Source organism: Pieris brassicae, chromosome 7, assembly GCF_905147105.1.
Source record: "Pieris brassicae chromosome 7, ilPieBrab1.1, whole genome shotgun sequence".
NCBI lineage: Eukaryota > Metazoa > Arthropoda > Insecta > Lepidoptera > Pieridae > Pieris > Pieris brassicae.
In genome coordinates this window covers 5,156,401-5,180,858 of record NC_059671.1, presented here as the reverse complement: position 1 = coordinate 5,180,858, position 24,458 = coordinate 5,156,401, and the positions used below count along the sequence as shown (strand labels likewise).

Genomic DNA, 24,458 nt, shown 5'->3' with positions numbered 1-24,458 from the left:
AAGTTTTGTAAAGTTTTCAAGCTCCGAAAACAAAATGTAAATGCTTATAAATTTTACTTTTACTCGAAATAACCTCTCAATTTTTCAATCGCCAAGTTATGTGTTAGTCATAATGTTTGTATTACTACAAATATCACATTCACAACACTTCACACACAGGATATCCATAATTGCTCCCCTCACACTTTAAAATCGGTTTTTGTTTAGTTTTTTGTAAAAAAAAAATTATTTAGTTATTGTTTAATAATTGTTATGTTTATGGTTATGTTATATTTGAATGATCTCTACGTGTGTGTCATGTTTTCCTTTAAGTGGTTGTCACATTAAACAATGTAGTTTGTCGTTATTTAATCAATGCATCAGTGTGCCGAGCGTTGGCAAGCTTTTATCAATAAAATTAATAAAAATCACTATGTGAAGATTAATTAGCCTGTTTATATGGGTACGTAAGTTTTAACTAGTCCTATTTAAAGTATGATGATGAAAAGAGGGACCTAGCGAGCATTTCTCTAAAATCAATTTTCTTTTCAGAACTATGCGGCCGATATTACCCCTTCTCAGCATATGCTTCACGCTCCTCTCGAGTGGTACTTCAAGTGAAGATGATAGAAGATGGCTGGTCTCCTTAATAGATCTGGTAGAGTTGGACTATCAGGACCAATGTGGGCAGCGAGCCACTGCAGCGTGGGACGAACTCACTGGAAGTAACAAAGGGTTGTCTTTAAAGGTAATTGCACAAAATCCTGATAATTAAAATCTGTTACACGTTATGTTCAATAACTCATTATGTTCGGTGTACCGATCTAATCTAGATTAACTAGATTTACAAAAAAAAACAGTTTCGTTACGACCATTTTAGGTCTGAATAGCAGATTTCTGTATTTTTTTCGTGACCATTTGCATTTTGTCTAACAGATAATTAGCTTTCTGTGCCCGACACACGCCGTCTTTTTTTTAGATTTAATGCATGCTGGCTTCCTCATATGGTTTCCTTCGTACGATCGTGTGTTAAACGCGCACATAGACAGAAAGTCCATTGATGCACAGCCGGGGATCGTACTGACGACCTTAGGGATAAGCGTCACATGCTAAAGCCAATATGACAACATTACTACTACACTACTAGCTTGATAGTCCTCAAAATAAATAATATCGATTTTAGCTTTAATCCGCCTTCATACCTTAGTATGGTGATGATAAAATTTATCACAAAAATAATACAATTTAAAAAAATAGCAATCTATGAAGTTTTTTTAATAACAAAAAAGCGATATTTTATTTTATATTTTTACTAATATGCACTCTCTAGTACTTTGAATTTAGTGATTTCTGTATTGTTACACTCGCACTAACGAAACGGGCGCCTTAGACGACCAAAGTTAAATCAATTTTTTTTAATTTACAACGTTATGAGGTATTTCGTATTGAATATTATTGTCTGTACGTAATAAAGCTGCAGCATGAGACTGCCATAAAGCCCTATACATATTGTCGTGTCTCGTCTTTTTCAAAGTGAGAAGCAGGTCTTGAATTTATAACTTTTAAAGTGCAGACTTGGGGAATTGCAGTGAGACTTTTTAACGCATTGTACAAGAAATAGTATGTAATTTAAGCGATTTTCAACTTAGATATTCAGCTAAGTTGGTGTTCAGATTTCTGTTTAAGACAGGAAAGTTTCTTTATGGCCCACTTGACATTTGTCCTATGTAATTATCACGTGGTTTTACTAACACAGACAGAGAACTCCTTAACCCCATACTTAGAATTTTCTATTCTTACTCTAAGTTATCGATATTATCTTTGAATGCAGATTAAGAGACTGTTTAGATTCGATTTGAACATTTACCAATTGCTGACACGACTCACGTGTATTCTAAAATGTTAATAGTGAAAGTGCGCAATACACTAACAGCTCACTTAAATAATATTATGTACGTGTGAATAGATGTAAGTAGTATTTAAGATATTTGCTTTGAACAATAAATCAGATTTGAATATTGCTCTGTCGTATTCATTTCTCGCTTCCTCTCAAAGTCGCGAAGACTACTTCAAGCCTTTAATTATCGTGGTGAGCCTGCCCGATAGCTTTGAGATAATCCCAACACCTCGAACCTTTGATCCTACCTGTAGGGCTCCGTCTGTTACCTTAGGTCTCTTGGTGCAGACATCCCGTACTTATTTATATATTCACTATTTAAGTGTTATGGTACACCTGTAGGGCTTAGGGATCCGTAGGGTTGTGAGGGTCTTACATCTCACCCTCTCATATATTTAGTTATCTAGTGCAGCTTGCTCATACATACATTACATATACTATACAGATACTCCTGACATTCAATACATATAAAGATTAAACACACATTTCACAGTCCACTAGCTAGCAAGCTGTACAGAGACAAAACAGAAATAGCATACTCTTATTCAATATTTTTTAAGAGGCCAGTAGATAATCGTATTGTCCCTTAAACCCAAAATATGCCGGAGTAGTATTTACTACGAAATCAAGTGTCCAAAGGCGCCATCTACTCCCACTTCTGAGATTATATCAACAACAATTTATATGTATATTAATGACATAAAAGTGTATTTGGGTCAATCGAATCCATCGGGAGTTCGACAGAATAAAGCCATAAAATGCTTGTCGTATCAAAAATTCTTATACAATTGGAAAATTATTTCCCTGACCTCGAAGCTTTATTGAACCTTAAATTAGCCTTCGCTTCGTCTGAGACTTACGCTGTTAGTAGGTGTTTAATATTAAAACAACGTCTTCGTTTCTCACTAGATACAGTTTAACCTAAAGATCAATGGTTTGATTTTCATTAACAATATTTATTTCGGATGCACTAGACACCTAGTTTCTATGAATATATTCCTTTTAAGGAAGTCGCCAAAAATTTATCCCAAATATATACCATGTTAGCAGTTGAGCAGTGTTGGACGTTTGTCCAACTAGCCCACGGCTGTGCGCCAAAGGACTTTCTTTCTATGTTCGCACTTAACATTCGCTCGAACGGTGAAGGAAAACATCGGGAGGAAACCGGCTTGCCTTAGAACCAAAAAGTTGACGGCGTGTGTCAGGCACAGATGCCTGATCACCTACTTGCCCTATAGATTAAGAAATTATCATGATACAGAAATCTGAGGACCAGATCTAAGAAGGTTGTAGCGCCACTGATTTCAGTTTTTTTTATATATTATATACAGGATAAAAGTTTTTTTCAACGATTTCACGGTTGTATGATAAAATGAATGAATACTCTTAAAATAGGTGTAATAAAAGTCACTCAAAAAGTGTAATTACAGAATTTTCTTTTAATTAAACATTTGTGTTCGTAAAAACTAGCGTTCCAACATTTGTACCCAAAGCATGTTTATTTATCGACGTTTATTTAGTAGCACTTGTAACTGAAGTTCGACACAAGCAAAAAAGATTCAAAAGAAGAAATACGGCCGCACTGCGATATTTTACCGCGATAACTTTACTAGTATAATCAAATACAAAGTTGAGATTTGCGGCAAATATGATTCCGATATCGAGTAACAAGAAAAAAAACATTAAACAATATGACATCGGAAAAAAATTAAAATTATGTAAATAACTATAAGTTTTAAAAATAATACATAGCTTTAATCCGTTCAAAAAGTGTTTTTCTTAATGTGTAAAAGCTATTTTAACAAAAGACAATACAACATTAAACAAATTTAAACTGTATGTTCAACATTTGTAAGTGAGAAATAAAAGGGCTTTATTATTATGTTAAGGTGTTGGATTTGACGTAAGGGAAATAGGTCGCGGTTAGTTTAGACTGACTCTTACCATTGTTGCTAAAAAGAAGCTCTTAAAACTGCAATACTCACTCTAAAATCTGACAATAATTTATCCTTGCAGTTACATAATATAAAATTCAAATACATACCCATGTATTGGCATATCACTTTAGTAAATCGAAAGCTTATAGTCAGTTTCGTTGGTTTCTTTAAGGCTCATCTGATGTTAAATGTAGCCCCGCCGCCCCTAGACCCTCAATGGCAGAGGGATTGCGAGTGCGTTACCGGCCTTTTGAGAAAATGTACGCCTTTTTCTTGAAAGACCCTAAGTCGAATTGGTTCGAAAATTATTAAGCTGGTAGCTGGTTCCACATAGTGGCGCGGCAAAACTGCCTTAAAAAACGCTCTGGTGTGGAACGATGGACTTGGATGGAACGTGATACGGGTAGAATTTCGTATTCTGCCTCGACGTCGATATTAAAAGCCGGGACGAATTGTCGCAGTGCGATCGTATCATAAACCTAGTCTTATTTCCAAGTCCATTAGAAAACGAGGCAACGAGGACTTATTTACAATTTCTTTTGTCTGATATTTACTTGTTTGTTACTGTAGGGTTACCTCGTTTGTATATGGAAAGTTCATACAGAAATACGAAATAACGTTTTTCAACCCTTGTATGATGCCCTTTTTTATACCTTTTAGATTTAGAGATATGCCAGTGACATATGGAGGGTTATCTGGGACTCAGTCACTGTAACCTCCAAAAAACCATTATTTTCGCCTCTTTTAGCATATAAGACTATACTTGTGAATCTTGACTAAGTGTAACCATAAAAAGAAAACTACTTATCAGAATACTTTCAATACAAAATTCCACCTGTTTCACCTCGACGTCTGTCGTTCCATAATCAGTTGTTTTAAGGTGTTTTTGCCGCCCACCATCATCTATTACACTATCGAGTAAAGTATATCCAAACCAATTCAACTTGGGTGCTTCAAGAGCTTACCAATTCTCAAAAGGCCGCCAATGCACTAGCGAGACCTCGGGAAATGTGAGTGCTCATGAGCAGCGGTATCACTTAACATCAGATGATCCTCCGTCTCGTTTGCCCCCTATTCTATAAAAAAACTTTTTGCCTGGCAGAAACTGCTTTTAACATTAAGACCATTTATATCCATTATTTTATTTTTCAGACCAATTTTTCTATTTCATTTATGAACTTTATTCAACATTATTTCAGATAATTTTGAGATTATATTAGGTTTATCCCGAGGAATTCAACAACGTTAGGAGCAATATCTACTAGCAACGTCTACTTATTTATTGTATTTATATTTTATACGTATCAGCACATTTGGTACCATGTCGGCAACCCTGTTTATATCATGTTTACGATATTAGGTAAATAAAATACACGGATATGCTACTATTTGCTCAATTGTTTTTGTAGATTACAATACTAAGGTTATAAAAACTTTTGACAGAGATGCCAAATTACTACATTATATAACTCCAAGTTCCAAGTGTGTATATTACAGTCTAAATTATATATAAAATTGGTAAAATACAGTTGTTTTTTCAAATTAGTTTAGTTTAATTGTGTCCAAGATTTGTGAAAATAACGGAATCGCGTTAAAATGCCATTAGTCAAATTATTTCCGAGTTTGTAGTTATGAAAGAATAACACGGATTTTTTCCTCAAACCAAAGTAAAAATATGTGTATTCTGTGTAGCTGTAAGAAAAATACATTAATTCATCAATACGAAAATTTAAGAGCATTCTCGCCGTCTTCTGGATGTCAAGTCATGACTCAATGGAATCATTCAGATCAGAAAACATGATATGAATAATCTTTTAAAAACTTCTTAGGTCTCCAAGAATATGTTTCAAATAGATTCCAGAAAACGTTTTTAAACGAGTAGAAGAAATAAAATATGTTTTGCAAAAGGTATATAGAAATAGGTAACCTAAAGGAAGGATTCTCATAAATAAAAACGAAAAAATAATGAAACAGACTAATACCTATAACTACTATTTTTTATATGAAATACACAAATAAATGCATCTTTCCCTGAGATCGAGGACCTTAATATTGTTTAACTATAACCTTAAAGTACACTAGGTAGAATTTTAATATCATATTTATACGGTTACAGTACAGTAGTAAAATGTAATTGTTTTGTTACCTTAATAATTAGAAACAATATCGCCGGACCAAATTTCTGTTGTATTTGAGAAAAGCAAGCTCAACATGAAAAGGCGTTGATTGGATACAATAAGATGAGGGTACTGTGTATTGCTTTCTAGTCGTACATTTCTATTATATCAAAATATATTAGAAAAGTAAGGTTATTAAAATTCACTCTTCATTAATTATTATTTTATTATTATTAAACAACCAAAACATGCTTGTCTTTGTACATGACTACAGTGAGCTAGAAACTTCGTTCTTATAACATATTTTTTAAGTTTTAATAAAGACATAATTTATTAAAAAATGAGATTATCATTGACACAAAAAAAAAATAAGCAATTAAATTTTATAGATAGAAAATTTCTATCTTTAAAAAACTAGCGGACCCGACAGATGTCCTGTGCACACGTCTTAAATACAACAAAATATATAAAAATGTGATTTATTTATGTATATGTTTTAGTTACAGAAGATTTAGTTTATATATATATTTTATAGTAACTCTATTTCAGTTGGAACGCGACAAAGCCTTTGGTATCTTCTCACGCCAGCAAAAGACGGATGTAAAATCGGCCTTCAACTCCCACACGTTGACAGCTGATGATGACATCCTGCGAAGGAGAGTTAAGCTGCTTCTGCAGCCTGGTGATTCTCTTTTGGAACCCGAACAATGGATTCGGGTAAGTTTTTATTGTTCAATAGTGTTGAAACTATACTTTACTGTTTAAACTTGAAAGAATTGCTTTGCATATATTTCGAACATTTGTCAAGATGCTTCGAAACCACTTCATCAATGACCCATATATCTGATTCTATATACAGTGTTAACTCCATGTAACTTCCCCCGATTTAAAGACGAACTCCCGAAGCGTCGTCAATCGGCTTTGATTTGGCTTGTCTTCCATACAATGATACACACTCAGCATAGCATACAATAACGACAACAATTGACTAATAAAGTACTTTTTAAGTTGCTAAATATGTTATATAGAGAGCCATTTTCATTACACTGTATATGAAACTATACACAAACTGAGCACACACCACAGTTATTGAGATGCCTTATTTGATAGGAATCTAGCTAAACAAACGAAAGTATTAATTTGTCTATTTCCGTCAAATCTTGTTTAACCTATGACATAATGGCTTCTTTCTTAATAGTATGAATTCTGATGTCGTTTTAAAAATAACAAGAGTTTATTTTCTGAGGCATTTTGGTTTGGTTTTTATAATAAAAACTCCTATCTATTTAATTTATCCGTTTTTTATATATTTTTGTACAATACACATCATTATTCCTTAAGTATTTACAGTCAAAATTAAAATAGCTGATTCTAAATTTATAAAAATCTTTGATTACGTTGTAACCGATTGTATTGAATTTAAATTAAATTCACACCCTTATACACACACATATTCACACACTCACAACCACTCATACTTACGTTTTATTTCTTTATTTTATTTAGTTTGTTACTTTAGTCCAGTTATTGTATATAGTAAACTCTATGTATGTTCTCTGGCCGTGGTAAAAGGCTGGCGACCTGTAACTTCTATAGTCCTATTAAAGGCACCATCCTCTAACAAAGATGGTCAAAGCCTGCGTTATGAAAATCCGTGAAATGCAATATTGTGAAGGTGGAAATAAACTTTATTATTATTTGTATGATAAATTAATAAAAGGTACTTTTCCTTTTTATAAAAATCTATTACCATTTAAACTAAAATGTGTTAGTCTGATCAAAAGCGTAAACATATTTTAACACAATAGAAGAAATGTAGGACTTTAGTTTACATTATAACGCAGCCAAATATAGTGTTTTATGGTGCACAAAGTTAAATGTCTCAAAATATTTCAGATTATGTCTGCTAAGCTTCATTTGTTTATCTGCATTGAATTCGCCTTTTTCCGGCCCTAGTCAACGGCAAAGCAAATTCATTTATTACTTGCTGTCGGCGACGCGGGCAATAAATCTTTATTTTATTTATCATACGTTATACTTTTAAGCTGTGTACTTAAAGGCGATTTTCTCTTGACATCGCCTAAACACGTCTTTATGCGATGTCAACAGTGTAAGACCTTTACTTTTACAAAATTTTCACTCATATTGCAATTAATAATTTATTGGTTGATATTTGTGAATGCATATTTTGATTGCATGAGTATATTAGTTTTTATCACTGTATAAGAATTTCCACCGGGATTTTTATAGAACACGGAACAAACGGGCAGGAGGCTCACCTGATGTTAAGTAATACCTCCGCCCATGGACACTTAATGCCGGAGGGCTCCCGTTGCCGGCCTTTTAAGAATATAAATTAGAACCTCCACCTTAACGCTTTGAATAAACCAAGGACATGACAACCATATTATTATTGATTTTTGACGTTCCACACAGCATTATTTAAGGCAGTTTTGGCGCGCACCATGACTATGGAGATCCTAATGTATTTGTGTAGGCTCCAGGTCAAGAAAAGATCGTAATAGTTCGTAAAAGCCCAGCAACAAACTGAAGCCCTCTGGCATTAAGAGTATCATTAGCAGCGGTATTTATACGCTATTTCTACATTAGCTAGCTATATAAGAAGCGAAACAAATACTATTCCCTGATGGAGAGGGGACCTTTTTATGTTAGGCTTTTAACAACAGACACATAACGCAAGTACTCATAGAATTATGAAAAATCATTGATACAAACCGTAAAGAATCTCATCGCCAAGCTATTATCAACCTTGTAATTTTCTTCTGTCACATCTGTAAGGCGATTCTATATTAATGCGAGATGGCACGTGAACTCAATAATTATTATTGACCTATATCCAGCAAAATATCCAATTCTTTACTGTATAAGATAATAGAAAATATCATGTTAATTGCGGTATTTGATATATGCTCGTTCAATTATGTACGACGTTATTTAAGGAAAAATGTTTGATCTTATTTGTATCTACCCACGTATTTGAGTATTGAATTACTGAATCATATAAATTGATTTGAACGATTGTATTTTCGACAGAAATATAATGATATATTTATTTAACATCTAAACTATATATTATTTTATGTTGCATTCGATTAACTTATCAATAACAATTAGTAGAATAGTGTTATCTGCTTGTATTTAAATAAGTAAATCCGACAGTTTTGAGCTCTCAGCAAATCTATAAAATTTTATAATTAATTAATGATTCAATTGCCCCCTGTTCTATAAAAAAACGTTTATGCAAAATATATGTATTAGTTAGAATAGGATTTCTACTAGTCCAAACATGCCTATCTGTATTCAAAATCGTAAATTAGACATGCTTAAAACGAAATCTACTCTAAAAATTGACAAGCCTCACGAAGTTCGACGTATTTGACGAGATTTAGACTTGAAATATTAATGAAATTCGCCATCACATGCACAAATGTTATTCCAAGACCCTAGGGTAAATCCCCATTATAATGCCAATCACAATTCTTTCCCGGTACGATTTCCGTCTGGTGCAATATTCTTCGTATATATCGTATATTCGGTTTTGACATGAACTTGATGGTTACGGATTGTATGAATGCACACACTACAATTTCGTAATAATACGACGACAGACCGAACTGTAAACGGCGTTATAGTGTTATCCAGCCTTAGAGGGTTGTAATGAAAGAATGTGTTAATATCTTGGCAATAATGTAAACATTAAGCCGCCTATTCAAAAAGGATTTTACCCTAGTTCGTTATAGTACTAAGGTCCTGGCGTAGCAATTATCTCTTGTTTTGCTTAAGTTAACGAGGTGGGTTGTAAGGGTTAAGGGTTCCGCGTCCCAAAACCTAACGATTATAAGGAATTATTAATATGTTTTCGTCTATGTTTAGAAGTCTATTAGGAACTTGATAAATTTGTGCTATTCATAAACCTGTTTTATTCCAGTACTGTTACTTCCCTTTTGAGCCTTAAGTACTAAAACTAAAACTTTACGTCATATTGAATTTGAATCGAATTTAACATTATGTTGTAGATAAGTGTCAACGTTTTTAAGCGTATTGACTCTCTAATTCTCTAATATCTAGTCTAGACAAGTAAAACACAGATATAACATTAACTAAAACATAATTTATGTCCAATAATATTTATCAGTCCATAAACAACATTTTTGCTTATAATATACAAGAAAATATGACTTTTTTACATTCACATCAATAATATTAGAACATAAAAATTTAGGTCAACTAAGCAAGCAATATTTTAGTCATCTAATCAAACTCATCAACAATTTCTTCACTTACGAGCCTTCTGGCAATGTAAGTGTCCATGGGCATCACTCAACATCAGGTGAGCCTCCTGCCCTATTACATAAAAAGCTAAAATTAAATAGAATCTTAAACCTCATACACAACATTTTGGTAATTAGGAAAATTTAACAATTAAATATGGAATAATATTATTCTACACGTCATGCGAAAATTGTGTTTTCATTTAAATATGAAATCATTGAAATATACATGCAAGTCCATATAAGTTAAAAACACATACCCAAAGAACATTGTTTCAAACAACCTGATTAGCAAGTTTATTCAGTATGTAGCAATGTGCTCCACTTAACTGCGCACGTTGAGAGTCGTTAAACCGTACAATTGCTCCTTGCCTCTGAAATTCAGCGTGTGTTAACCATTTATTGTTTCATACATTGTTAATTTAGTTCCTAGCCGATAAATGCATATAACTTAGTAGAAAAGGAAGCCAAAAATAACCTACGCGTTTCACGTAACATACTTCTATACATATATTCTTGTTCTCTATATATTTCAACTTCAACTAAGAAGCAGGGGAGTATCGAAATGTCGGATTATTGAACCTGGAAATACCAATGCTGCAACAACTGCCGCTACGTCTTGGTTCCATTGGGGCACAGACAGAGATCGAACCTATAATGTCAGGGATGAGAGTAGTTAAGCTACTAGACCAACACCACTTTACTACTCTGCTTGGAACCGGAAATGGTTCAATTTCAAATGTACCTGAAATACCAGTAAAGATCGATTTCAGAGATTATGTTTTGAAAAACATTTCGATGTGTTTTAGTATCTAACAAGTTTAGTAGTTTGCACCGAGAAAAGAGTAACAATTTGTCGGTAGGTCTAACTACCCACATTTTATACACATTTTTTTTGTTGCAAATACCAAGGAATGGATATTAAATCTATTTACTTTTCAAACCGAGTTTCTGTGACTATAATTTTTATTTGTAATAATAATGTTGTTTAGTTATGTCTTATGCACTATTCTTGTTCACAGCTGGTGACATTTGCAGACACCTCACTCAACCACATCCGATTCGCTCCGGATTACGAATGCGGCACAAATAATTGTACTTTAAGAGGTAATATAATTTTGTATTTTCAACTAATTCTGTGTTTGGATTATTAAAGTGTTATTCCGTTTTGTATAAACAAAGCTAATTTTAGGGAATTCTGATGTAATTTATGTATAATGTGTAGTCATGAGCTAGTGACATTTCGTAGTTGGTTACACAGAAGACTGTTTAAGTAATGACCACCCTTGTTTGCCTTGCTGAAACACTTATTGAATGGTTGGGAATGGAATTCAGCACTAACGGACTATCCTATGCTATAACCACGAACCCACACTTAATTTACACATAAATTTATGCTCTCTCTCTTATCTCTTATCTCTTATTGCTAAACTTATCTTTAGTCGCAATCTTAGAACTTTACGTAATATAATTTATGTTTATAAAAAGTACTTTAAATTTGATTATAACAGCACAGCGGAGTGTGAAACGAAAAACGAAATCATTGTTCGCAAATGATAGGTCTCGATCTTAATGATGTTACGTTCCATTGTCCAATCACAATTGAACGCAATGTTTCCGTTAAATATCAATTTAAATTTCGCGCCTTGTAAATGTCACTTTGGCTCTGTTACAATTGTGTATGCTTTGTTCTCTCTCTACTCTGTGACATTACGAGTTACCAATATTGTCCTTTATATTATTTAAAGTAAATTATATTTCTCGAATCGTTTCTTTATTAATTATCGCAATTTCGATTTGCGTCTTTCGTTTTATCACCTATAATTTCGTAACAATTGCAAAAAAATAAATTCATACTATAGAACGCATTACTTGAAAATTTTACACAGCTGTTACGTTAACTTTTAATCTAAATCGATGAAGAATATTACATTTTAACCTTTAGTGAACATTTCATTAATTTCAATGTCTATGGTATTATTAAATAATGAATTAACTTAATGGAAATTAAGTTTTTATTGAAAAATTTAAGTAATTGAAATCAAACTTTTTACCACTAAATTGTCTTATTTACAATTATAACAAATACTTAAAACTAAATTATAGTATATAACACAACTAAATTAAACTGAAATATATAATAATAGGTAACAATATGAAAATATATACACAGCAATGAAAATACATACAATCAATAAAAACAAAGATTATATACTAAAACGTTGAATGACACAAATTGTTAGTCCAATATAATATATTTTTTTTATTCCTATCGTACCTTTTAGATCCTATCATAAACAGTCCAAAGTTTCCAATCCACCCTTTTTCGCGATAATTTTACGTCAGGCCTCCAACAATTATTGCACAAAGATACTGTGTGGGCCTGGGTATCCGGAAGGTATATCCAGGATGCTCCCTTCCCTCGGTGAAATAATATGCGCTGGTTCGGCTGTCGCGTGTCAGTTTAATAAAAAAGGAATCCAATAATCGATAAGACTAAAACTAGCACTTACCATCAACGTATCACACTCCAAACACTGAATCCTTCAATGATGAATTAAAAAAAACTGTAAATGCGATACAGTATGCGGTCTATATTTAGTGCGTACGCGACAGCGGTTAAAATTTAACTCTCTTTCGCCATTACGCCGGGAACCTACCATCTCCGGTTCGTGTGTCAAAGTCAAATCGACAATTGTAATCCTTCTTTCACTGACACCTACATTACTACATACATTGGAGGAAGTCCAGTTTCCATATTGGATTCGACTTTGCTAATTGGATCCTTTAACTGTAAACATATATGTGTTCTAACTAAATTACATATGCACATGCTCGATAATGGAACATTAATTACCCACAGTGATCCACATCCTTTACTTTTTTTATATTCTATTTTTTTGCATAGTAATATTATTTTGGTAATCTTCGTAGCCTGATTATAAATTATTAAATGAAATATCAGCACGATCCAGTGTTTGCTTCGTTGAATAATCAACTAATTAAGACAACTTTGTACGCTAAAGAGTGAAATAAATCTAAGTCTAGACTTTAGATTCTGAACTGCTTTAAGTAAATTAATTTCGTTTTGTGTATCGAGAAACGACTGCACTGTCTAAGTTATAAAAGTTCTACAATTAGTCCATATGTGTAAATTTAATAACTTCATAATTGGCAATAAAATAATTAATGAAGATAAAATAATAAACTTAAACAGTATTATTCATTGATATTTCAATGTTGGACAATATTGTTAAGAGGTTTTAAAAGGTGTCATCAATAGTAATTTAGCTATTATGCTATTAAGAAAATGGTTGTCTGTAAAGTCGGTTTAACGGACCATAGTTTAAAGTGACAACGTCATAACAAAACATTGTGAAAAGATTCCATAATTTTATCTTCGACTGGAAGAGAAGATGAGGCGCAAGCGGACAATGAGCGTAACGGGAAAATTAGCCGTGCGTGCAGCCAGTGTTTTTCGATTTATTAGACGTTGTTATGTCAAAAAGCCTCTTCCATATATACATGTGAATATTCATATACACATGTAAATAGCCAACAAAATGAACCCATATGACTTCCTAGAACGATAGCAATGGCAACCGCGATTAAGATGTCATTCTCTCAACATTGTCACATCCCCGGGATCTCACGGTACAAAAATATCAATAGGTTTTACAGAGTATCAGGGCTATTTTTGTTTGTGCTGTGCTGTTTTTGAAGATTGATGTAATATAAGTAAATGTTACGACAGAAAAAATGTCTTATGCGAGTTACGTTCGGTGTCAGTTGTTGGAGGGATGCTCAAATAAATGAAACTCTTTGTTTGAAGCTAGGTGTCAACTGGGTTTAATCGTTTAAAACATGAGCATATAACTAACATAACTTTAGCTGTAGTGGGGTTGTGACGCTAGAGGAACAAAAAACTAGAGCGAAGGCCCTCCGTGACATCGGGACCATCTCTCCTCCTCCTCTGACTCCTGTAGTAGGCCCTTCTGGCCTCGCTACATGCGCCACGGAGATTGCCAATCTCCGACGTCCACCAGTAGACCGCTCTCCTCCCCTTCGGCGGCCTCCATTTGGGCATTGCCGCATTCGACACCCTTCGGAGACTCAGACCCAGTTCGCCAGCTCCTTCATCCACATCCACAACACTAGTGGGCGCACACCATCCCTCTATAATGGCCATCTCCTCCGCAATCTGGCGGTCCAGTCGACGTACCGACCAGCGGGGGAAGCTCTTCCGACTCTGGGGAGTCTGGCCCCGCACTCCCCACCTCATCGAAGTAGAGACCCACAACCGGATATATCGGTGATCCGATAGGGTCTCCACTTCGTCCAGAACGCTCCACGCCGTCGTAACTCGGGCCGCCGCCGCAGAAGCAAGGGTCACATCGACCCTTGAACTGCCCTGCGGGCGGACGCAGGTGGGCTCCGTTCCCTCATTTAGGAAAACGAGGCCCAACTCCGCCGCCCACTCCTCCAGGACCGGGCCCCTCCGACACGACACCCTGTCACCCCAAGTGGGAGACCTCGCATTTAGGTCTCCCATGAGGATAAGGGGGCGCGGAAGTGCCCTCTGTACGGCCAAGCCCATGGCGTCAAGGAAATCCTCGAAATGGCTTAGACGCTGATTGGGGGAAAAATACGCTCCAACAAGCGTCCAGTCCCCCCAATCAGCAAGAACAAACCCGGAACCTCTCTCTCTTAGAGAGAGAGGAGGTCCATGCGGCTGAGCAATCACAGCCGCATCACCTCGAAGGTCCCCCACCCACGAACTTGACATAAGTCAAGTGAGTTCAGGGTTCTTAAATCTAAGACACATCTGTTACCTATGAGGAATATAAGTGTAATCGACCTATTGGACATGATTGGAAACGAGAATGTTATGTTACAATTTATGAGCGTATAAAAAAAACTGACGTTGTACAATTCATTGTCTTGAAGTGTAATACGATTGTTAACATTAGGGCTTCTACGTATTAATTTAAACTAAACTTAACTAATGTAACATAAATTGCGCCAAATATATTTTTTAAATATTTTATTAAATTAATAAAAGGTACCAGTTTTGCCATTTCTAGAAAGGATTGCTTCATGTTTGGGCCTTCATATTATGTCTATATTGCAGAATTACAGAACAATCTCGCACGAGAACAAGATGAGCAAATCCTCAAGCGAATGAAAGAGTCATGGGAGAAGAAGCTACCAGACTTCAACGATTATTTAGATAACATACTACCATTACTAAGGAATGCTTCTAAAGAAAACCGTAAGTATGATATCAATTATCGTGTTTCAACTGTTTTAAGTCCCGTTAAGATTCAGGACTTTTGGTCAATCTCCATATAAGTAACGCTGGCTCTTACAGTGAAGGCAAACATTTAAGAACTTGTCTATGTAAATGATCAAAGATACTGTCAAATATGAGGCTGTCATGCCGCTTGATTATTATTTTTAATGTAATTTACCTTTATCGTAAATTGGTAAAAGGAAATGCATAATTTTCATTGTTTTTTTATCCAAACAAGATCCGGCGAAAGTTATTTTGATGCAAATGAAAATATGTTTTCATTCTGCAGTGTTAATTGGTATATACTGGCCGAACTCTGAATTTCAATATTTCGCTTCCACGCGCAACCATTTTATTGCCTTGTTACTGTATATATACAGTATCATTTTATATACTTTCTACGGGCTTAATTATATTTCTGCGAAACACTCATTGTTTCTTCAGGCATTGAATTCTTGACGCTGGACTTGGCGGTATTAATTGGGCCTTAAAGGCATGGCATAATTTTTACATTATATCTTTATTCAAAAAATTGTTCCAAATTCAAATGATTACATTACATTTATAATTCTTTTGTTTTTAGTATATGACTCTGTGGAGGAATACTGGGACGCGCTCACAGAGTATGAAGGCGCTACGTTGAAGGCTCGCGAGATCTGGGATCATGTGAAGCCATTATACACGAAGCTGAACAAATATGTTGCTTTAAGACTGAAGGGGGCAGACGCTGTTGGGAAACCATTGCCAATTCATTCACTCAGTAAGTCGCCCAGAGAAACGTATTTAGTAACACAACCAAAATATATATAATAAATGTTATATTTAGAAAATTACACAAATAAAAGGCATACTAAAAACTAAAACGCGCCAATACCTAAATTTTACTAGGTTATATATAGGTAATATTTTAATAGGTTTTTCCCGCGTCCATGTATTCTATGATATCGAATTTTGTTTCGAGAGATTCTATACAATTTGAATAGCTACCTGCTTTAGTTACAAAAGCGCAGTCCTAGCGTGTTTTTAATTTTAATTACTATTAAAGATTTTAGTCGTCTGCGCAGTAATGGCCGCTTATGCGATGTTGACTGGCGTTTTCTCCTGATGGACACGCAAGAAACTACTTAATCAGAATATAGCCACACGCATGTTGATCAACTCGGTCAAATATAATTAAGTTTTTTATTTCATTTGTACGGTACTTGTAAGACAACGTTCAATGTAACACAATATGTTTATTTCCAAACAAATTGATAGTTGACACTTTATTACACGTATCTTTATATTAGGTCATTCGCCAATGTCTAACTAAACACAGACTAAATGTAAATAATCGTTTTTAAAAAAATATATGCTTTTACGGTAATGTAATATTACAGATCCTTTAAAGTATATTTTTTTTATTAAATACGAAATTACACAAAGTAAGTAATGTACAAAATATACGAATGTAAAAGTGATATACAAGATAAAATTATCTCTTACCTGAAGAGGCTTCGATCGAAAATCAAATTGAGGCAGATAACACCCAGAAGATGTCAAGACCATGATGTCAAAAATCGTGACCTTTCATACTTATTTCAATATTCTAATAAGATTTTTCACATCTTGAATATGATTATTTAATAGAAAAAAATGTATATTGCATTAATTAACGTGTAAAGTGTTATGCCCAAAGCTTTTAAAGCAAGCCAAACCTATCATATTGTCCAGAAAATTTTGCCTTAATCATTGTAACAAGGAAAGGTTTTTAATATACCTTCATAAATTAACAGTTAATTGTTATTTTATTTATTTCGTAGTAAATTCGACAAATGCTGTATTAGAAACGCTTAAAATTGAGACAAAAAACGGAGTAATTTAATTGTGGTAATGAAAAACGTGTTAAATTGAAAAATTTCTCAATGGCAAGGCTCGGTAGCTCAAGTTTGCCACAGGCTAAATATATAAGGTGTTATTTCAGGACAATATTCCCAGTCATTAATTGTAAAGCTTGAAAAAACAGGCTGACTAAACAAAGTTTATTTGGTCAGGTTCTGTCCCTCATTTGCTTATTACGTGACATGATTCCGTAGAACTCTTAGTGCTTTTAAAGCAGATAATTTATTTCTAAAAATCGTTCTTAATTCTCAAAAAAACTTAATAATTAACTTATTCTGTTCTGTTATTCCGTGTTGATTCAAACACCGCAAGTATAAGGCATGTTTCGTCGTTAAACAATCATATTTCATAGAATTTGCATGTAAAACGAAATTTAAAATGTAAGGTGACCCAAATAAGGCCTACCTTATTTTTTTTATTATCTAACTAGCAGGTTTATAATAACAATGCACTGGTAATTTGAAATAACTATATTTATTTATTAAACTTTGTAACAAATCAAACAAAATTACTTTACTTACAACAGTACAGTGATACATTTGAAAAAAAAGGTTCCTTTATTTTTTTTTAATTCTTTATCGTATCATGTACAATATTTCCTTTTAACAGAATAGATTACTAATGGAGACCGTTAAGAGATTAATTTAATTTTGAATTTTTGTCAAATATAACGTGTCGTCTCTACAATAAGATTACAGACTTTTTATCCTAAGCTTTTACATAAAAATATAAATTCAATGACATTAAAATATTCCCGTCTTTAAATCGTTTTTTACAGAATTGTATAGTCGTATCAAATACTTTTTAACGTTAATCTCAAGGCTTAACATCGCAGACAAAATATTCGTTTGAACTCAGTATAAATTGCACTATTTTACAGCTATAAAAATTCCCTCGAGAAACATATTCCGATGCTTTCTTATATGCCAATAAAATCTATCGAAATACGGTAATACGATTTTCGACGAGAAGGATTGTAAATAACGATACTTTCAAATCTTTCTAGGGTCCCTGACCGGGGATGACTGGTCCAATTTAATTGAGATTTTACTACCTAAACATTCGGATATATATCAGAAGGTCTATGCCAATTTGCATGTTATGGTAAGTATTTGTTTATTTTAATAAGTATATTGCGTGATTACGTTTGTAATTTTATATTTAATCATTTTAAAAATGAATAAAAAACAAGTGCGAAGATTGCTATACGCGTTTGGTTTGAAAGCTTATATCATTTTAAATCCGTTATCTAGTCTAAAGTCCCGAAGGGACTAGGTACCAAACATTTCTCTAAGTCTGTTTTAGTGATAAGTTTTACGGCATAAACCTGTTGTGCCTACCAACCTGAGATATAGTTAAAGTTATTTTAAGATCAAACCCAGGGCAGGTTATACGCCGTATGTGTTAAATGCGTTAGTCCGTTATAGTTACTTGGGTATGCATAAAATATATTTTCGCTTCAATCCCAAGAGCCTTCGTGCATCAACTGCTTACATTTTAAATGTATAAATAAAATAAAAGACCGTGAACGTTGTTTTAACTGATGTTTATTCTTTTACAATTATTATAACAGATCTTCTCTGTAGATTTTTTACAAACCTTTTTTTCCTTCTTGCAAGCGAAACTACATAAAAACTCACATGTATTATCTTTGTTTTACTCGTATAACTAGTCTGGCCATAAATACTGTTACATAAAAACTTTTCTTTTTTTTCAACTTTTAATTATTTAAAATTTGGAACACGTGTATTATTTTTAAAAGTTCTTTTGATTTTGCGCATGAATGTTCCCGCTAAGACTCTGTATAAGACAAAACCTGAAGCTCGGTGCTTATCGACGATATTCAAGACATGTGCTCAATCATTATTTACAATAAAAGAGAGTGGATTGATCAAAACGCCTTCTGTCGCGAAACGTAGATGAAAATCAAAGAAATATCCTCTTTACCGATGAATTTTCACGATTGAAGAACACTACAATAAGCAGAATGATAAAGTGTACGCCAACAGTTCTAAAGAAGCTACTAAAGTGGTCGAAAAGTGGTCGTTGTGGTCATCCTGCGTCCCTGATGGTTTGGTTAAGGAGTCACAAAACTACATTTTGTGAAAAAGGTGTGAAAACTTTAGCCCAAGTGTATCAAGATAATTTTTAAAAATACACCATGGAGTCTCTTAAAAAATCTGGATACAGTGCGTAAAGGCCTGTATAAAAAGCCAAAGGTAGCCATTTCGAATAGAATATTGTTTTGATGCAATGAAATGTAACATTTGTAACAGAACTTGTGGCCGGATTATAGCTGTATAGTTTAAATCTAGGAAGTATCTTTATCTTGTATACTTTGTTCTAGGATATGGGTGGCATGAATGCATACAAAGAAGCAGAGAAAGTAATAAACCATCTTAACTTTGGTGAAATACCCTCCGAAATAATAAATGAATCAGACTACAACGGTACTTGCCCATCGACAATTGTTGACTGGTGCCAGCCGAATAAACTGAAACTTGTTACTTGCAAGGATGTAAGTATATCAAATTACATGGAAGCTCATGAGATGGCTATGAAATTAAAGTACAAACTGATTGCTGCTACGCACAGTAACAATACATACGCACTAAGAGAGGCCCCCAGATACTCAGGTACATTTTAACGAAATTTTTGTCTATGTTAAGCAAATTGGATCGTGTGTGTCTACTTCTGTTGTTAAGTTCCAGGGTGTAATTACCAGCAAAGGGGTTTGCTTTGAAAATCATTTTAAAGTAAAAAAGGCTTAGGAATAGGTCTGTCTACTGAAATCACTTAAATATACTGTATCTTACAAAAACGTCAACATTATTTTACTTAAGTAAAAAAAACTGTGTTTTATTCATATACAGCATATAACATATTTTTTCAGCTGTCTACGAGGCTATTCCAGGCTTTATCTCACTATTATCAATGACTCCACATACTCTGGACCGTGCTGGGTTATATTCTCTGGAAAGGTTTAACTACAATCCAAACTACCACCGCCTTGTGCTACAGCTCATTATTGCTTTGCGTGATTTACCTAGGTACTGATTTATTTTACAATCATATGAATTATAGTAATTTAAATATGTTGTCATATATAGACATGTGGTATCGGACTTTCTTGTTTTCAATAGTTTCCGCAGCGTACATGTTTTACCAATTTTTATTTGTTTCTTTTTACACCTTGGTTTACAATATCGAAGTTTTCAACCGGATCTCTAACTTTTTTAATTATATTCTATAGCCTATATTCGTCAGGGATAATGTAGAATTCCGATTTTTTAAATCAGTTTATCATATATTTCCTTTATAATATAAGTCTAGATAATAAGGTATTCACTGCTTTAAATAATAGATTATAAATATTTTGAAAACATAATAAATAATAAGTTATTCAATTACGCATAAAATTTTCAATAGGAACATGAGTGCGTATTTTCTTGAGGGCGAAGGGTGTTCATGATTTTCCGGCTGTGTGCCTTACAGGTTTTAATCAACCTTAATTATGTAAAGAGCATTTTCTTAAGTTTAAATTTATTTTTTCAGATTGAACTTTTACATGGCGGCAGATGAATGGCGTCTCCAGGTATTAATGGGAAAGGTTCCTTTTGCCAAAATTGCAAGCAGCTGGAGCGAGTTTCGGAAAAATTTCTCTCTTATCGAGTCTTCCAATATTGATATTTTGGGAGACCCTTACGTCCTTATGAATAAACCACATGTAGGGTGCGTTAAAAATATGAATTAATTTTATATAATCGAAAACGTTTAACCCAACTACACAGTAAAATGTTTATTTCTTCTTTAAAGAGTTCATAATTCAATATTCAAATTGAGATATGCAAATTGTTTCAATATTGTTTGTACACATAATATTGAAACAATTAATAATAATATTATAATTTAACATATCCTATTTAATAATCAAAGTATATGTTAAATTTCAAAATTTTCAAATTTGCAGAAAATTCATGGGATTGATTCTGAAGTATCAAGTATATCAATCATTTGCTGAAGAACTTATGTCAGATGATGATGATTTGGTAGAACATGTTGCGGAAAATAACCAACGACTAATGTGAGTTTATTATATTATATTCACACAACAATAGCACATTTTAATTAAAAATTTAATGTATATACATATTCAGAATCAAAAGTAGACCTACCTGCTCTATGCATTGCGCAACATGAGTTGTAAATCGATTAAATATACAAACCATTGTTTCAACTCAAAAATTTAACTTAAATATTTTGTTTCAGTGATACAATGATGCACGGCTACGCCTTTGTCTGGACGGAAATGGTCAGCGATCTACTTGCTAAACGTGAAAATGGTCTAGAGTACACAGGTCTTACAGATTACTTCAGACTTTTAGACGAATATCTTGATAACCAGCTAGATCCAACCAGTGAAAACACTTTTGAAGAATACATAGATCCACCAACAGAGGCTGATAATGAAAACGAAATATTTGATGAAAATAACGATAACAAGGAACCAGATTATGAAGAAAACGAGGATCAGCAAAAAACACATGATGATATAAATGAAAATATCATCGAAACTGATGAGGAGTCTCATGCGAAATCCGGTAGCGAGGCATCTACAGTTGGAGTGCTTGAAATCAAAAATCCTGTCGCAGCTTCAGATCAGAATGAAAACATTAATCCTATAGAAGCATCTTACAATGTATATTGGTGGATAGGTATTGCAGTAGCGATAGCAGTTGTTATTGTACTCGTTGCAATTATAGCAAGAAAGCGCCACAATCACAGAAAACAGTTAGAACGGCAAAGGCGACAGAACTCATCCGCCTGATTTGAGGAATATCGGTTCTAGAAACGGAACCGATTAAAGACATTGAAATTGTGCCAATACGGTATGTGTGAGTCTGAGTACAAATATGTTTCATGTGTATTTAAGTTTTATGTGTTTGTGTCTCTCTCTGGTGCTCTTAACATAATTCCATTTCACCGCATTTAAATTTTATTTTTATCATAGAATCTTCATATACATTAAGTGTAATTGTAAGAAGAATGAAATATTTTTGTACATATCACAATTTGAGGATAAATGATTGTTACCAAGTGTTTAACATAGGTGTATTTATACTTAGATGTAATTTCGCTGTGCCTTAAGCGTTTCAATTTCGTGTAAGTACTATTAATAATATAGGGCGATCTTTGTAATAAATACAAAGTAAATTTTATAAATCTTTACTATGGCGTATAATGACCAAATTCCGAATGTTCTGTTATATTTATTTCGTTTCTTTTTATTCGACGTTTAAATGAATTAATAAAATACATATTAACTTATTCGATAGTAATAATGTTTATTTTACTAGTTAATTATTGTCGAAGCATGAAATACCAAATATTGTCAAAATTTCAAGAAAATAAATGTTTTAAACATATCTTCACTTTAATTTCATTATTGCTCTATGACGCATGTTCTGGAAGTATTCATAAATTATTTAAATTATTTGAGACAGAATGCATCAGAAAAGTATAAAGTTGCTTTTTTATTCAGTCTGTCCCGTTCATCAGGAAGTACTGCTCTATATCTCGCTTCAACCGAATCCGCCTTAGTAAAACTGCAGGGCAACTTTATCTTAATAATACTGTACGTGTATGGCACTGAACTCCTCTTAAACGGCTGGACCGATTTGAAGGATTTTTTTGTATGCGTTTTGATCGGCCCGGTATGTGGCCCTGCAGTCAGTATCTAGGTTATTCATCTATACTGCTGATTTCTCTGGTACGAATCTGTGAAAGCTTAACTGGTAGAACTTTTATCGCGTAACCAAACGATCTGGGTTCGATTCCCAGTCTGAGGCGTCCGCTATTAAATTATTTTACCATTGACATGGTGTGCGAAGCCGGGAAAGATCTCTAGTATATTATTAACTTGAATAACCGAATATTTTGTTATATAATCTATTTATCAAGAAAAAGCTTCCATGACCAAATTAACGAGGTTGAAACTACGGTGTAGTTAGTATAAAATACCCTATATTATAGATATGTTTTTGCCTTCATTGCGACAAGGGTTGGCATATGATTTAGGACCGTTGACCGCTTATCATGATGAACAAGTCTGATTGTTTTGTAAATTAAATAACCCTGTAGGCTTTATAATATTTGTTTAACATATGTATTTATTACATTTTTAATTATTAAATTAAGCTTATCTAACATGTTTAGTGAAAGTTACTACTTTATAAATATTAGTTTTTTTTTGCTATATGCAATTAATACGAGACCATGTTCTGTGAAGTGCTGCTTTTCCAACCTAAAGGGAGGATCCATTACCGTGTAAACACTGAATGTCCGGCTCGAAATCTGTTGGTTGGGTTAGTCGTTATCAGTATTCTCTTAGCTTGAATGCCTTGGTGAACCCTGAGGGTCCATCTTAAGGGCGTGTGGTTAATGTGTTTTCAGTGGGTATGGTCGCGCTACTACTACTAGATCCAGCTACACAGTCCCCGCGTCCATCCATAGCGCGGGCCTGCGTCAGCACACTTTCACCTTCAAAAAAAAGTCACCATAAGTAAAAGTAACATACTTCCTGTGAAGCCCGGGATTACTTGGTTCAATCGGCGAAACAATATTTATTTCGTTTTTCATCGTCGTATATAGGGACAGATTTGCTTTAAAATATTACTAGCTGCCCCCGTGAACTTCGTTTCTCCTTAATGTGGTTTTAGTTAGCCTTAATACCGTGACACGAAAGAATAATTTCACTGTATTATCGTCACTATAATTTGAATTTGATTTACATTTCGGTCTAAGTAACGTGGTTGGATATGCTAACACCAAAAATGAAAAAAAGTAGAAATAATTTAATTTCACGGTATTTCATTTACTCAAAATAAATTTAATTTATACTTTAGCCTCAAGAACACGTGGTAATCATGATATTGAATTATAGTTTATATGACACGTTTGTCGGTTTACAATAGCAGTGCCATCTATTAATTACTTACTCTATCCAGTCGAAAAGTATCGACATCTGTTAGAATCTTTTGGAGTTAACAGATAAAAAAATTG

The 24,458-nt window shown here is 33.7% G+C and overlaps 1 protein-coding gene across 4 annotated transcripts in view; it reads left to right on the top strand.

Moving 5' to 3' along the window:
* LOC123711911 (inactive angiotensin-converting enzyme-related protein-like) overlaps window positions 1–22,822 on the top strand; it is a 155,396-nt gene extending 132,574 nt beyond the window's left edge. For all 4 annotated transcript variants that reach the window (XM_045664769.1, XM_045664766.1, XM_045664767.1 and 1 more), the window contains 11 exons: window positions 532–727; window positions 6,480–6,647; window positions 11,245–11,329; window positions 15,354–15,494; window positions 16,099–16,275; window positions 18,403–18,500; window positions 19,744–20,032; window positions 20,290–20,446; window positions 20,952–21,128; window positions 21,367–21,480; window positions 21,666–22,822. In XM_045664769.1, coding sequence (XP_045520725.1) covers window positions 536–727; window positions 6,480–6,647; window positions 11,245–11,329; window positions 15,354–15,494; window positions 16,099–16,275; window positions 18,403–18,500; window positions 19,744–20,032; window positions 20,290–20,446; window positions 20,952–21,128; window positions 21,367–21,480; window positions 21,666–22,224 — 2,157 coding nt within the window. In that variant the 5' untranslated portion in view covers window positions 532–535 and the 3' untranslated portion in view covers window positions 22,225–22,822. The remainder of the gene's footprint in view (window positions 1–531; window positions 728–6,479; window positions 6,648–11,244; window positions 11,330–15,353; window positions 15,495–16,098; window positions 16,276–18,402; window positions 18,501–19,743; window positions 20,033–20,289; window positions 20,447–20,951; window positions 21,129–21,366; window positions 21,481–21,665) is intronic.
* Window positions 22,823–24,458: the final 1,636 nt, after the last annotated feature.